Raw genomic sequence first — 17,119 nt, 5'->3', positions numbered from 1 at the left:
CAGCACCATGTGGCAGTCCTTACGGGCACTGCTGGGGCCAGTGGGGGACAGAGTGCGGCTGGCAGCGGCTGGCCATAAGGGAGCAGCTCTTGGCATTCAGGTCACGTGGGGAGCACTGACAGTTGGGTTTTGCTTGGCCTCAATGTAGGCAGCTGTGAATCCTATGATTGCCAATTTAATGGAGATATCAACACAAGACTTTATTACAATTCTCTATTTTTTTAATGTTTATTTTTGAGACAGAGAGACTGTGAGCAGGAGAGGGGCAGAGAGAGAGAGGGAGATACAGGCTCCAGGCTCTGAGCTGTCAGCACAGACCCCAACACAGGACTCATGAACGGTGAGATCATGACCTGAGCTGAAGTCAGACTGAGCCACCTGGGGGCCCCACAATTCTCTATTTTAAATCACGGCCCAAACATGGGCATCATTTTACTAGTGAGAGCTGCAAACAAACAAATTACATCAACAAGTCCTAAAAACTGACAAACAGTTGGATGAATATTTACATTGCAGCTTATATTGTTTGATAAACAGTTTTATGGTATATATGTACTTACAATTTTGTATTATAGTAAAAAACACGTATCGTAAGTTTACTTTTGTCACCATCTTTACGTGTACAGTTCACTAATGTGTTAAGTATATTCACATTATCGCATAAACTCTAGAACTTTTTCATCTCGCAAAACCGAAAACCTATACCCATTACACGATAACTCACTATTTTCCCCTCCTTTCAGACCCTGACAAACACCATTCTACTTTCCATTTCTGTGAATCTGACTGCTCTGAGACACATCATGTAAATGGAATCACAGAAGACAGGTCTCTCTGTGACCGGCTTGGGTCATTCAGCACAATGTCCTCGAGCTTCTTCCACATTGAGGTGGTGGCAGGATCTCCTTCTTTTTCAAGGCTGAATGATATTGACATAAATCTTTTAATTTGGAGAAGAGAAACCAGTTTTGAATTTGTGATTTATGTTTATCTTTATTAAATATTCTGCACACCATCCCTACATACATCTTTTTTTGATACATACACAGAATATTTGGTTGTATTTGCTAAAAGATCATTTTCTTTCACGAAAAAAAAAATGCATCTTTTAAGACAAAATTTATAAGCTCTGATAGAACTGGTTTTCTCCTAAGTAAACTATCAAGGAACTAAAATGAATAATTTTCAGTTCAGTGTCGTTATTTCAAAGTATTTCATCCTAAGCTGATGTTGTGTTAGAAGACTTGCTCGTAGAACAAATCATGTATAATTAAAAGAGAGTCGTGATTCCAGAGGATGGAAAGATGATGCAGGTGTCATCATGGATGGTTCTTCTAAGAAACAACTTTCTTGGTGAAAGGAATTACACAAAGTCAGGATTCTATTATTTGAATTCTTTAATAGTATTGTTCAAATGGATGATGTTCCTTTAATGTGACCTTGAGACAAAATTACATCTATTTTGATATTTTTTTGGAGAAGTTATAAGAAATAGGTATTGGAATGAAGGGAACAAGCAGTTTCCTGCAATGTCCTAAATCATAACGCTAAATCTTAATCTTATGGCCATATAGGGTAGGAAGTATAAGAAACGAATGATAAACAGAACAGTTTAACGAATGATAAACAGTACATTCAAAAATGTTTCCATGAGCGATTTAAAGATTATAATTAATGTTCAAATAACCCTGGACCAGGTAAAATAAAAATAAATCAAGTATCAGAGTAGCACAGCAAAGAAGAGCCAAGCACTACTGGAGTTATGTCCATAGCGTCCCCATGTAACAGGGAAAGCCAGCAGTAATGCTGGTAATTTTATTTACTTATTTATTTGCTTCTTGTTGGTTTTACCTTTAAAGGAGATTTTAAAGGCCATACTAAGAATTCACTAAGACTGAAGTCATTGTTTCGATCTCAAAATTGTTCACATTCCCAAGTCTTGGAACCTAACTTGCCCTGTATAACTAGAATAAACAAAAAATGTAGTCTAAAGGCTGACATACCACTTACCTGTCAAGACACCTTAGAATAATAGTAGTCTTTCCCTGGAAAGTGAAAAAGAAAGAATACTGTGTTCATGTCATCCACATGTAAAATTTTGTTATTCATAATTGCGGCCAAAAATAGCTTTTAATCACTCAAATGATAAATTACCTGGAAACCAGAAACTTTCAGAATTGTTCCTAAGTTTGATAAGTGGAAAAAGTTAACTGTCAACTTTCCATCACGGTGTAACTACACTGCTATTATTATAATTATAAAGTCCCGCAGATGACAAATACTAGCAAATCATACCTCACTTTAGTGGTCAACTTGGCAGCTGTCTGAAATTTTCTCTCTATTCATCAAGGCTAATTACTGGTTAAGCAGATGATTAGTGTCTTCTAAAATGTTTTAATTCCAATTGTTGAAGTGGAAATAAAGAAAAAAGGTAACATACAAATAAAGGACATACTGCAAATATGTTCAAAGTAGGCAACCCAGATCCTGGGTTAGAGTATTTTTTGTTTGTCCTTTTATTTGGAGAGAATATACTTTTTCTAAGTTTCTTGTTAGGAGTCAGAAAATGTAGGTTCTGGCCATCTCTGCCACACAAAAGTTAACCTCAAATTTGAGCCAGTGATTGGCTCGGTGGTTTAATCACTTTTTTTTTTTAATAGTAAGACTTAAAAAAAAAAGATCTCTTATAAGAAAACAGATAAAAAGTGCAGCAGGGAAAGTTCTAATGGAGAAAGCCTTTGGGTTCCCCGGAAAATAGTTTGGAAAATCCTGGACTCACAAAAAACATGAACATTTGACTAGGTATAGCTTTTTTTCCCTAAAAATCTTTAATTTTTTTGCCAAAAAAAAAAAAAAAGATCACAAATAAATTACTCTGGATTACATCTGGGATACGATCAAATTGAATGACTTTTTTTTTAATAATGGTAAACATAAATAATTGAAATAGGCCAAAAAATGTATACTATTGAAGGATGTTTGCTGGCAGGTGTTCTTTCAAAATAAAAAACTAGAAACAACCTAAATTTCCCCAAAAGGGGACTGGATAATTTAATTATGACAATCCTTCAATGAAACAGCACGCAGCTATTAGGAATGATGATATAGAAAGATACTTACTGACATGGTAAAACATTTACAACAGACTAGCATAACACTGTTTTCAATTTTAAAGTATCTTTCTTGCTTCTTTGAGAAATACATACATACATACACATACACATTCACAGAGTCAGAGAGAGACACAGAAACACATACACAAATAAAGAGATCCCAAGGGTTAGCACTAAGCTAATAGTAAATGTGTCTAGGTGATGGATTTGTTAATAACTCATTTTTTAAATTACTATTTTGTTTAAGTTTATTTATTTAGAGAGAGAGAATGTCAGTGCAGAGCCCAACTGGATCTCATGAACTGTGAGATCACGACCTGAGCTGGAATTAAGAGTTGGACGTTTAGGGGAGCCTGGGTGGCTCAGTTGGTTGGGTGTCCAACTTTGGCTCAAGGCATGATCTCACCACTTGAGGGTTCAAGCCCTTCATCAGGCTCTGTGCTGACAGCTCAGAGCCTGGAGCCTGCTTCAGATTCTGTGTCTCCCTTTCACTCTGCCCCAGCTCGCTCATGCTCTCTCTTTCAAAAGTCAATAAACATTATAAAAACATTTTTAAAAAAGGAGTTGGACATCTAACTGACTGAGCCAGCTGGATGCCTCTGGTAATTTTTTTTTTTAGAGAAAATCAGGATTTTCTAATTTTCCTCACTGAACATGAATCACATGTAGCATATTTTAAAAGTTTTAAATCAATGAAGACTGTAGTACAGTGGCCACCTCTTATCCATGATTTTACCTTCCACGGTTCCAGCTACTCATGGTCAACAGCAACCTGGGAGCAGCGGACCCTCCTCCTGACACACCGTCATCAGGTCAGGAGTGGCCCAACACTACGGCACAGTGCCTACACCACTCACCTCATTTCGCCTCGTCACAAGGATATTTTACCATCTCCCATCCAAGTACTAACCAGGCCCAACCCTGCTTGGCTTCCGAGATCAGACGAGATCAGGCACGGTCAGGGCGGTATGGCCGTAGACTTACCATCTCAGTCATCATAAGGAGGGCGAGTAAAGTACTGCAAGCTATTCTGAGTGACAGAAAGGCCACATTCACATGTATATTGTTATAATTGTTCTATTTTTAGTTATTGCCATTAATCTCTTACTGTGCCTCATTTATAAATTAAACTTTATCATAGGTGTGTATGTAGAGGAAAAAACAGAGTATATACAGGATTCAGTAGTCTCTAAAGTTTTAGGTATCCACTGGGGGTCTTGGAACATATCCCCCACAGATGGGGGGGAAGCTACTGTACCTAAAAATTATTGTATTCTATGTACGAGAAAGCACAGAATCAGAATTACTGTCTTTTAGGATTGGAGGGAAACTTAGATCTAACTAGATAATTTTCTCAAATTCTCATGGTCCCATAGTGTTAATTTAAATTTTGATTATAATTTCATGTAAATGTACTATTGGGTGGCAATTCCAAATAAATATAAACTCAGCTCTGGGCATTGAAATACCATTTTAGACTATCATTAAAATATGATCCAAATTAAAAAAAAATCACTAGTAAACTGCTGCCCTCTGAGACTCCTAGGTTTCCTGTTCAATTAACACTGACGAAGTACAAGTTCGTTCAGGGACTATCAAAATGAATCCCATCTTCCCTCTCATTACCTCAGTCACATCGGAAGTCTGGTCTTTTCTTCTAATCCGTGATCCCTGGAGCTCTAATTCCATAATCCTCCACACATCCCTTCATCTGGCACAATAATCCCCCCACTTCTCCCTCAAAACTCCCAGTATCAACCTCTTCCTCAGAATGTTCTCTCCATCTGTTGGCCTTGCTTAAAACATGGCTGCTTCTGAACCACTTCCCTGCATTCTTGTTAAAGAAGACGATTGTTTCCTACCGCCCCCTGTACTTCAGGGCCCTCCTTGCTCCCCGGTGCCACCTTTAAACAATTATTCTACTTCCCTCATTTTGCAAAAGCCTTACAGGTTTATACCAGTCTACCATGACGGCCGTTGTCATCTCTTCTGACTCAGTCTCCCTTTCTCTCTCAGCTGCTGTCACTAGTCTTGCTAACTTCACATCCATGTAGGCACAGGCAACCCACCTAACTCTGTGCTTCTGCCTCCTAAGACCCTTTCCTTCACTCTACTCTGCCGCATGTCACTTCCAAGGTTATATCTTGAATCACTTCACCGCTGGAAATTGCACCACTTCCAAAATCACACACGCAAACAAAACACATTTCTCCAACTACCTCTTTAGGAATCCCCAGAGTAACCACTTTGAGGCCTTAGTGAGAGGCCTCAAAAGTCCACTGACCTGCCAACATTTTTCCTTCTCCATCAGCCCCCTCCTACCCCCACCCCTCTCCTTTTCCATCCTAGAGTCCACAGTTTATTATTACAATCACCCTTGGAAATATTACCCCTTCCTCGGTTTTCTCGCTCCTTATTGCACCCACTTGGCAAAAACCAACTTTGGTAAACCCAATCACCTTCCTGTCTCCTCCGCGCCTGTGCCCGTGCCAAGTGAGTGATGACGTACAAAACCTATACACACTGTGCAGACTGGCGTCACCTAAACTCTTAATCCTCACCATCAAAACAGCAGTCAACAATGACAAGCAATCCTGTAAAGTTTGTCAGGTATGTTCTCTCTCCCATTTGTGGGAACTGCTGTTTCATACATTTTTCTTGATTTATCTCCTCAGAACACCCACTTGACCCTCTTCACCTGAACTCCCTCTCTTTCCTTACTTCTGTTCCTCAGGCTCTAGACATCTCGCTCTCTTAAGGAGGCTTGCCCAGTCTCCCCACCTCTTGGGCTGAGTGAAGAGCCCTTGTTTCCATCACAGATTTGTCTCACGCTGTTGCTACTGGTGATCAAGTAATAGCACCTAAGTTCCCGCCCAGCGAGTGCATGTCCTTCTTTTCTGTTCCCCCAACAGTGGGGAGAATACCGGGCACGCAGGAGACGTTCAGTGAGTGTCCACTGCATGGCCACACATCTGGCAAAAAGAGAGAGGAGGCAGCGAGTTTCTTTGGGGAAGGGTGATTACTATTAGCTGAACAGCAGAAGCGTTAATTGCTTGCCTCTATTTTTCAAAATAATGTGTTCTGTATAAAGCACAGAATCAGATACGTTTTCAAGAATATCCTCAAAAGTTCTACATATCTCAAGAGAGCTTGCCAATCTTCAAAAGCAAAATTAGTTTTAATTGACACAAGTGAAAATAAACAAAAAAGAGCATGTGTATGCCCAGTCTCCTATTTTAAGAAATGGGTGGTTCTTCCATAAACAACAAAGAAACATGAATGGTCTGTCACCACCACACAGTCCAGAACCACCGGCGCAGAGAGAGCCTTCTGAGCGTGAGCATCGGTGCGCGGCGGCGGGTCACCAGTGCTCTGCGCAGGCGCCACCCGAGAGCTACGGAAGCAGCTTCTGACGCACAATACTTTTTGTGACAGGAATTTACTTGTACCAGAGGACTAGTACTAGTTATTTGACTCATTTATTTAAATCCGCCTATTTATCTATGTGGCTGTAAGCAGGAAGTTGGTAAGGTGCTACATCCAATGCAAAAATCACTCTCCTCACAATAAACTCGAGAGATGAAATGTTTACCTACTATATTTGGGTTAACATTTTTAAAGTATAATGAGACCTATGAAAATTTCATTTAAACTAATTAAAATAGTTCCGATTTTAAAAAGTGGGCCAATAAGAAAACTTGGTAAAATACAGAAACTGAAAACAAATGAAAAACAGTGATTTAAATTTTACTATATGCATTTCTATTTTTTATCTTTGCATTTTTACAGAGCTGAGATCGTATTGTATATAAAATTTCTGTCCCTTTTTTCCTTTTTTTAAAATTAAAAAAAAAATGTTTACTTGTCTTTGAGAGAGAAGGAGCAGAGAGAGAGAGGGAGACACAGAACCCGAAGCAGGTTCTAGGCTCTGGGATGTCAGCACAGAGCCCAATGTGGGGCTCGAACTCAATGAACCACGAGATCATGACCTGAGCTGAAGTCAGACACGTAAACAACTGAGCCACCCAGGTGCCCCATATGTCCTTTCTTCAATTAACATTGTCTTTCTTCCTTACATCACTAACAACTCTTTCTGCAGTTGTATAATATTCCCCCCCTTACGATAATGTTGATATTCTATACAATCTCTCCCAGTGAAGGATGTCCATCTGGGGCCGGGGGTGGGGGGTGGTTCCAGGACACAGCCCAAGACAGAGGAGTGTTCTGGCTACCTGGACACTGACATCACCTGGTAAAGAAATAGCCTTGCTGATGCAGAGCTTAGATCCAGAAAGTTTCATTTGTCAATATGCCCTTCAATGGAAGCATGAAGCACAAAAATAAAAGCGTAATATGAACCCCAAATAGAAACGAATCATATTGCCACATAAATTTCAGCCTCTTGGATCTGTAAGCCCGACCTTTTGTAGACAGTGTCACCAGCAGTTCTGCCTTCCTGGCGAGAACTCTGTGAGCCAAGCAGAGCTGAATGAAGATACATCTGTTCTTGCTCGGTATGGCCACTTCCAAAAGCCTTTTGTGTCCTTGGTGAAATGAAACAGAAACTCACAATGAGTGGGGAGAGGTCTCTTCCTACCAATCAGTGGTCCTGGGGACAGGCTGCCACATTTTCTCCATGTTTTTCACAATAACAAATAACCTTTTGTCATTACATCGTTAGCATAACTCAATTATTCCTTAAACAACAATCGTAAAAGTAAAGTAACTAATTCCAAAATACAAATCTTTTATCTTAATATGTAAATATTAAGATACTGACTTATCAACTTAGGTGCTGACTGACATTTTTCTGACTTGGATAGTTATTTTTTAAATATTTATTTATTTCAGGGAGAGCACCGTGGGGGAGGGGGACAAAGGATCTGAAGCAGGCTCTGCACTGACAGGCTGACAGTAGTGAGCCTGATGTGGGGCTTGAACTCATGAACCAAGAGACCATGACCTGGGCTGAAGTCTGACACTCAGCACTCAACCGATTGAGCCACCCACGTGCCCCCCTGACTTGGATATTTAAATGAATCCTGGGGGCACCTGGATGGCTCAGTCAGTTAAGCATCAGACTTCAGCTCAGGTCATGATCTCAGGGTTCATGAATTTGAGCCCTCCTTCGGGTTCTGTGCTGACAGCTCAGAGCCTAGAGCCTGCTTCAGATTCTGTGTCTCCCCCTCTCTCTGCTCCTACTCGGCTCATGCTCTGTCTCTCAAAAATATAAATGTTTAAAAAAAAAAAGAATCCTGGTTTTTATACTCAAATGAGATAGAAAAACTGAATGTTTTCAAATTATGAAATAAAAACAATAGTCAAAAATGTTTAATTTTGTTTACTATTAATTTTTCTTAGATTAATAAGTATTTTCTAGTTCCTGCTAAATATAATAGTAGCTAAGAGTGAGTTTACCAACTTCAAATTCAATAGCTCTGATACCATGAATTTGAGCAAAATGTCTAAATATTATTTTTAAAATTAGTTATTATAACATTAGATGATAAAAACAGTAAATAATTAATTCATTTTATTTTAAAATTCTTTTTTCTGGATATTTTTTAATCACATGTTTTAGTCAGAATGTTCATACGGTGATCAAAATTATTTCTTAATTAAATTCCCCCTTATGGTGCACAATATTTAAAGTCCTCAAAGGACAAAACGTGGTGTTCCATGTGAAATCCGCTCTCTGTTCATCAGAAGGACGTGCTGTGCCTGTGCATGTATCACCCTACGGATCTGGGCTGACTTCTCCTAATTGTGTGGTGACAAATGACATTACTAGAGTCGGGGATGATAACCCAATTTACCTCAAGTGCCAACACCTTCCTGGAATGTTATGGATCAGAAGTCATTTTTAGGCTCAGTAGAAAAGGGTGCTGTGATCAATAAAATGTGTGTGGAAGCTGTGGAATTAGTATTTGCTATCTCTTAAAGAACCCTGGAAAGCATCTTCCTACAACCAGATTGTGGAAACTGGAAAAGGACAAATTTAGAAGTCAAGACATTTCCTCCCACTTTTCTCCTATCCAGAGATTGAAGTTTGGGAGGAGAGTGGAAGCTCTGGGAAGTAAATGCTAATCAATGACTACGTTTTCTGGCCAATACCCTGAGAATACTTGATTACACCTGGTAAGAAAAGAAACCTATGTCAAGAGGATCATAAGACCATGCCTAGACACTTGACCATCTACATCTGAGTGGAGAGAACCAGAGAAAAACATGCAGATAAACTGCAATGTCATTAGGTATGACATTAAGAAAAATTTTAAGACCCTAATGGAAGAGGGCCCAAGTAATTTACAAGAGAAAATAGCCAAGACAAGGCCTGGAAATAATATTCACAGGAACAGATGCACAAAAGTACAGGTAATAAGAAGTGCAGTATTACCACAGGGGAGTAAACAACCTCATAAGAATTACCAAAACTGTGGCATGAGACTTATGAGTGCAACATATTAAATATTTTTTTAAGTTTATTTATCTAGAGAGAGAAAGAGAGTGGGGGAGGGACAGAGAGAGAAGGAAAGAGAGAGAGAGAGAAGCCCAAGTAGCCTCCACACTGGTGTCTGGAGCACAATGTGGGGCTCAAACTCACAAATTACGAGATTATGACCTGAGTCAAAATCATGAGTCAGACGCTTAACTGACTGAGCTACCCAAGTACCCCATGAGTTCAATATATTTTTTTGAAAAAGATTTTTTTTAATGTTTTTATTTATTTTAGAGAGAGACAGAGATAGCATGAGCAGGGGAGAGTCAGAGAGAGAGGGAGACACAGAATTTGAAGCAGGCTCCAGGCTCTGAGCCGTCAGAAAAGAGCCCAACAAAGGGCTTGAACCCATGGACTGTGAGATCATGACCTGAGCTGAAGTCAGATGCATAACTGACTGAGTCACCCAGGTGCCCCAAGGATACCAGTTCAAAAAGTGCCTCCATCAGTTGAATGGAGTTTTCTGTCACTCCCAAAGGAAACTATCCAGACTCAATAGAAACTAGAACCAAAGAGAGAGGTTAAGTGACTCATTCCAACACAGAATTCTATACCCAGATAAACATTCAACCCAGAGTGAGGGAAAATAAAGGAAGTTTTAGACATGCAGCATCTCATAAATTTTACTTCCCATGTAACACTTTCCCAGGAAACTACGAGAGAATGCGCTCCACCAAGATAATTGAGTGAAGCAAGAATAGGGAAGAAACTGGATCCAGGAACTGAAGTTCCAACTCAAGAAAGAGGCAAAGAGAATCCCCAAGATGTTGGGGAAGGGTGGTGGCCATGCAGCCGCTCCTAACAACAACAGTGCAGACTAGTGCAGTGGGTTCAAAGACGGCAGGACTCTGGCTGGGGAGGGGAGATTGCAGATGGTCGGATACAACTGCCTAGATGAAAATTGCACTGAATGTCTGGGGGCAAGGGTGGATTGTGGAAAGAATTAGCAATACAAACCCAGGGAGCCAGCTGCAAGGATGGTCCCAAAAGATCCCTACTTCCTGGTATTCACACCCAGGTGAGGTCCCCCATGCTGTACCAGAGTTGGGTCTTTGTGACCAATAGCATTTGGCAGAAGTGTTGGCACATCACTTCCAAGATTAGGTTATAAAAGGCTGCAGCTTCCATCCTGGATGCCCTTTCTCTCTTGGATTTCTGGCTCTCGGGGAAGCATACTGCCATGTTGTAAACAACCCTATGGAGAGGCTTCTGTGGTGAAGAATTGAAGACTGGTCAATAGTCAGCAAGGAGCTGAGGCCACTAGCCAACAACCAGGTCAGTGAGCTTGGAAGCTGATTCTCCAATCTAGCAGAACTGTGAGATGACTTAGTCCCAGGTGACAACTTGACTACAACTTCATCAAAGACCACGGAACTAAGCTGCTCTCAGATTCCTGACCCTCATAAACCAGGTGAGAGATGTTTGCTGTTGTAAAAGCTGCTAAGTTTTAGAGTAATTTATTATGTAGCAACAAATAAGTGATGCATATTAAAACTGAAGTACATCTAAAAGCTAAGCAAATAAATGAACAAGGCATTTTTACACTTTTGGGAAAAGTTACTCAAGGAAAAGAAAGTAATCCACTTGGCTCAGTAGCACACAAGTTTTAGAAATAATAAATTAACACTGAATATTGATTTTTTTAGCCCAAAATTATAATAAGAATTATGTTGCAGACTAGGGCTAGAGGTGAGCATTTAAGAAACAGAACTACAGACTTTGTCCTGAGAGCGTGGAGCCTGGTTGCGATTCTCTCTCATGCTTTCTGCACCTCCCCCATTTGTGCTGTCTCCCTCCCTTCCTCCCTCCCTCCCTCTCTCTCTCTCTCAAAATAATAAATAAACTGTTATAAATAAATAAAGGAGATAGAACTAGGAGCACCTGGCTGGCTCAGTCAGCAAAGCCTGCAACTCTTGATCTCGGGATTGTAAATTTGAGCCCCACGCTGGATGTAATGATTACTTAAAAATTAAAAAATCTCAAAAAAAAAAAAAGAGAATGAAATACTCTTTTATTATCAAAAATTCAACAGATAAGGTCTAACATTTTTAGCTATTTCAGAAATTAAGCGATCAATTAAGGAAAAAAGTAAAAGATATTAAGGAGCCTGCTTTAAGAGAGGCTTTTAACAATGTGGAGAAGTTTGTTACTTTACTTTATGTGCCTTTTGATTATCGTTGAGCTTATAAACCGCATATGTGAATCACCCTCACAAAAATAATTAAAAATAAAAACAGACTGTAACAAAGGGCCCGATCTTAGAAAATTAGGGATAAAACAATGTAAATGAAAAAGGTTTACAGATCTCAAGTTCAACCTTAGTGGATAGGATTACATGATCATTAGGATTTTTCTATGCAGTAATAGGAGCACAGCGTCTAGAAAAAGAGAAGGCACAGACCTAGTTTACTGCTGCTAAGCAAAACCTAAAAAGCTTTGTTCCCTCCGGAGAATAACCCAGTAGAATAATTCCAGGTGAGAATTACTAAAATCCTGACAGAACATCTATGACTGATACGGAATCCATGACACAGAGGCAGAACTGAAGGAAAAGAAGATATTGACGCTGAAACAGACTCAGGGGACCAAAATGGTTGCCTCTAACTATTCGAAGGGCAATTTAAAAATACTTAAAGGTGTGACAAGTAGAAGAGAAATCAGAATTATTCTTATACTTCTATAGATCAGAATTAAGACCAAGGATTAGGCCCGGAGTTATAACGTTGGAATTAGAAATACCAAGTTTTTTTGTGTACTTTTGTAGGTCAGAGTTAGGAACGTAGGATGGTCCAATGAAACAGGTTTTCGAGTAACTAGAAACTGACAACATGAACCAGCCTGCTTTGTGAAAGAGAGCTCCCCCATTGCTAGAGATATTCAAACCACAGAGCTGCTCTTTAAGTTACTCGTAAGCTTTCTGAGGTGCTGGAATCCCAGGAGAATCTAATTTCCCATAAAAACGCACTGATACACAATCACACACAAATCTGCATACATTTCTAGAGAGTTCCCTGGCCCCGAGAAGTCCCCCCATGGGCTTCGCCGCTGTGGAAGACTAGGGTAGTACCAGGTTTCCTTCAGTTCCTAGGACGCCAGTTAAGTAAAGGTTAAATGTATGATATTCTACAAGGTTCATGTTTTTATTATCTCTATGCCTGTTTCAGTTGTACAAGTTACCAGAACTATCAGTCATCAGATTAGTATTTTTTAAGTAGTTTATTGTCAAATTGGTTTCCATACAACACCCACTGCTCTTCCCCACAAGTGCCCTCCTCCATCACCACCACCTCTTTTCCCCTCTCCCCCTTCCCCTTCAACCCTCAGTTAGTTTTCAGTATTCAATAGTCTCTCAAGTTTTGCATCCTCTCTCTCTCCAACTCTCTTTCCCTCTTCCCCTCCCCTGGTCCTCCATTAGGTTTCTCCTGCTCTCCTGTTAGACCAATGAGTGCAAACATATCTGTCCTTCTCTGCCTGACTTATTTCACGCAGCAGTCATCAGATTAGTATTTACAGTGCCTCTGGGTAGTCTAATTAAAAACAAGTGCTCCTTCCTCCCGGCTGCAGTGGCTCACCCTGGAGCACAGGCTGAGGCTAAAGTTAGTCCCCATTCACCTCTGTGCAGCCCCCGCCCCCCTCCAGGGAGGGTACAGCCAGCAGGTAACCACAGCACAGAGAGCGGTCATCTGGTTGAAGAGTTGAAGAATCCAAACGTTTACCAAAGTATTAAAATAAATTTGACCACTGGTTGCTAAATCATCCTAAGACTTCAGGGGGAAACAAAGTAGGAAAAAATGCATTACCCCATTTTTACTTCCAATGAAGAAAACAGATTTTTCTCCAATTTCAACTCCATCACCTTCATCTCCACTGCTTCCCCGTTTTTCCACTTCCGCTTTTGCAATTTCCCAGAGAGTTTCACTGTGAGAGGCAGAAAAACAAAATTCAAAGAGAATCCTTCCCAATATCTAGCTCAAGCTCAGGGAAATTTTATGTTAGTTAAATTTATAAAACAAATCAACATCCTTTTCTGGGGGGCAAGAGGCTGATGAGCCTCTGAGGATTGGCCATTTTCTTTGTACTGGTTCATACCCGACACTGAATAATAAGCAGCACCTTTGCCACAAAAATGTGAGGCTGCCTTAGTTTGGATTTCCGGCTGAGGCCGAAAGCTGTATACGTTAGCTTCTCAGACATGTACATGAATGTAAACAGAATTCTAGAAATCTGAAAACCACCAACGTCTAGAAAATGGGGAGCCAAATAACCTTTGCTTTCTGAGACAGTTCTTTTTTGTTTTTTAAATTATATTTCTGGCTCAAGATTCCGTTTTAATATATATAATATAAAGAAAAAAATTACTTAAAATCACATTTTGAAAATCATCCTTCCGTTCATCTCTCTACAAACATATGTATTTCCACGAATAAGATTCTACCTTTTATTAAAGCAAAAATGAAAAATGGAGTCTTGAACTAAAAAATACAAATGCAGACAAGATCTAATGCATTCTAAGCCAGAATCCGCTGCTTTCTATGAGGCAAAATTACCCAACCTCTCTGGATCCTTCATTCCTTTCATTAATTCAACAATTATTTACTGAGCACCTAATACAGGCAAGCGTTTGTGCTTTTCCCCAGGCTCACTTCTGTTTCTTCATTTCAAAACTGCCAAGTAAAGAAAAATACAAACCTTATAAGATTGTCACAATTGATTGTTAAAATGGGATACTTTGTTTCATTTAGGGCTTGATCTATATAGAATTATCTAAAATTATTGGGAGCTCATAATAATTATTATTCAAGAAACAGGGATGAAGAAAGGCGCTATACAAGACCAATATAGGTTTCCCTAAGTGCGCTAAATGCATGCATTTCTTTCACACGTGAATCCCCAGGAACTCAGCCCAGGCCTCTCTGCTCTTCATTTACACACCTCCCTCCCTCCCTTCTTTCTTTCTTTCTTTTTTTTTTTAAATGTTAAAAAATGTTTTAAATGTTTATTTATTTATTTTAAGAGAGAGAGAGAGAGAGAAGAGATTGAGAGAGAGAGAATCCCAAGAAAAGTCCTACTGTTAGCACAGAGCCCAGTGACACGGGGCCCCCTCCCGGGAACTGATAGCTCCTGACCTGAGCAGAAACCAAGAATCAGAGGAATAACCCACCGAACCACCTGGTGCGGATCACACCATTCTTTCAACCTGTGATGATCTGCTTGCCGAGTTCCCAGCAGAGAGGCAAGCGGGTGGCACAGCCATCGGTCATGCCACTGGGGGAAACTTGTAAACCTATAACCGTAACCTTACAACTGCAACCAACTATACCCCCATGGGAAGGAAGCTGATAATTTTCCACATTACGGTTCATAAATTCATCAGAGACCAGGCCGTGATCCACAAGCTGAGAAAAACAGATTCACCCTGCTCTGTGCTGAACTCCAGAACCCCTCTCTCCCTGACGGCCATATAGAAGTTTGTTCAGAGAAGGTTTAGCGTCATCTCGAGAGCAGGAAATTAAATCTGCCATCACAGAACTGAAGAGCTCAAATGTATTTTACAGCCCCCTTTAAATGTCATCTTACTCTTCACACAGCTTTCTCAAGTTTCCCTCATTTATTGTTGTTCTGAACCCCAGCGCCAGGAGAGGAGACGGGGACATCTCCGAGAAGGAGGCTTTGTGGTCTAATTCACCGCCTGAACGGCTGCGTCTAGAACATTCCTTGGCCTGCAAGAAATTTTTACTAAGTGAATGGTTGCAAGTTGAATGATCTTTCAAAATCTTTTCTACCTGGGAACTTTTCTACCTGCTTGTGGCCGCACCCGCATGTTCAAGGGTAATTCCTACGGATCCCTGACCATCCGGACAGAGGTTGCAGACAAAACGGACTCACAATTGTTTTCCACGAGCAGCTCCCGCCCAGATTCCTCTCCCTAAATATACCCGCAGCTACCCCCCATCTCCTGCCCCTTCCTGGCTGGGATGGGGAAGAACGGAAAGCTAGGCTATGGAGGGGAGCGGAAGCCGAACGCAAGCACGGCTGCGGGGATACCTGGGCATCTTGGCTCCACCACCCCAGTGTCGTAAACTCAGCGTTGGGACCCGTCTAAGATAAGGAGGCCCGTGATCTCCGAGGCGGGCGGGATTGCGCGGACTCTTGGGTTGCCATGGGAGCGAGTCGCAGGCTGGGTTGCGTGCACACGAGGTGCTTCATGGGAAATGTAGTTCTCGGCGTTGCTTTTCAAGTCATGCTCAAGGGCTTGAAGCCTAGGATGTGACAGAACGAGGTGACACGTCTGACGAACCTGTGACCTAAAAGCTCTGGACTGAAAGTGTTCTTTTACTTAAAACATATTCTAGTGAGTACTGGACTATATGCCGGAGATCTCTGCTCTCTCTTCAGTTACTTTTCTCTCTCCAATAGCAATGCTTTGGGAATGGAAGCTGAATCAAATTCCTGAGCTGTTTTCTAGCGATTTACTAGAGGCAAGGGTATTTGTGATATTAGTATTTTCCAACGTTATGTTTGTTAGTTGTTTCGGGTTTTATGCAATAGCACGCCATTTATTAATAAGTTAATAAAGCAAATGCATCCCCACAATGCTCCATTTACTTTATCTCTGAATCAATAACAAACATTGAGTTATTACTACATGCAAGGCTGTGATACACAGAGTACGGAATGAAGTGATGAGTACGACAAGATCCCTACTCTTGAGAAAGATGTTCACAACTAAATATAATAACCCAAAGGAAGCCAGTGACATAAGCCATCATAGAGAGGTACAAAAAATTACAGAAGAATAAGTAATTATGCCGAAGGGAGTTGTTGAAACTTTCATGGCAGTGACGGTATTTGATCTGTTTTGAAGGCTGGGTAGACCTGGCCTCTGTAGCCCAGGAAGTCTTGAATATTTGAAGGAGATACACTCCTTCCTCTCTTCTGCCATTTGGCTTGATGTGATGGATGGTTCAAGAGCATGGGCGTTAGAGCGAGATGGACTTAGACTTATGTCTTCACTAAGCCACACTGGCCAAGTTGCCACAGTGGGCAGATTACTCAATATCTCTGAGCCTCAGTATCTGATCATGTAAACCAGGGGAAATTTATGAGTTTTAAATGAAATGAATATATATAAAATGCAAATTGTGCATGGGATACTTTATAAGTGCTTCATGCTTATTATTATCTTGTAAGCTACTGATCAGCAACTTTGAACAAAGACAAAGATCACATTCTTGGAAATGAAGCAGATTTTTAAAAATTAAAATAAATGTTTATTGATTTTGAAAGAGAGATGGGGGGGCAGGGAGAGGGACAGGGAAAAAGGAGAGAGAGAATCCCAAGCAGGCTCCACTCTGTCAGTGCAGATTCTGGCCCCAGGCTCAATCTCATGAACAATGAGACCATGACCTGAGCCAAAATCAAGAGTTGGATGCCCAACTGACTAAGCCATCCAGGCGGTGCCTGGCAAATTTTTTAAAGGGGAACAGAAAGGCATTTGCTTGAGATG

The 17,119-nt window shown here is 40.6% G+C and overlaps 1 protein-coding gene across 4 annotated transcripts in view; it reads right to left on the bottom strand.

Moving 5' to 3' along the window:
• DYNC2LI1 (dynein cytoplasmic 2 light intermediate chain 1) overlaps positions 1 to 15,764 on the bottom strand; it is a 38,762-nt gene extending 22,998 nt beyond the window's left edge. Inside the window, exons 1-4 of one of the 4 annotated variants that reach the window (XM_029937266.1) lie at positions 15,658 to 15,762; positions 15,190 to 15,332; positions 13,413 to 13,530; positions 2,011 to 2,045 (exon numbers count right to left, since the gene is read on the bottom strand). In XM_029937266.1, coding sequence (XP_029793126.1) covers positions 2,011 to 2,045; positions 13,413 to 13,530; positions 15,190 to 15,266 — 230 coding nt within the window. In that variant the 5' untranslated portion in view covers positions 15,267 to 15,332; positions 15,658 to 15,762. Of the gene's footprint in view, positions 1 to 2,010; positions 2,046 to 13,412; positions 13,531 to 15,189; positions 15,333 to 15,657 lie in introns of those variants that run through there. The other 3 variants (XM_029937267.1, XM_029937269.1, XM_029937268.1) reach the window with 3 other exon arrangements.
• Positions 15,765 to 17,119: the final 1,355 nt, after the last annotated feature.

The sequence above is a fragment of the Suricata suricatta genome, chromosome 4 (genome assembly GCF_006229205.1).
Source record: "Suricata suricatta isolate VVHF042 chromosome 4, meerkat_22Aug2017_6uvM2_HiC, whole genome shotgun sequence".
Taxonomy (NCBI): domain Eukaryota; kingdom Metazoa; phylum Chordata; class Mammalia; order Carnivora; family Herpestidae; genus Suricata; species Suricata suricatta.
This window is presented reverse-complemented; position numbering and strand designations above follow the sequence as displayed.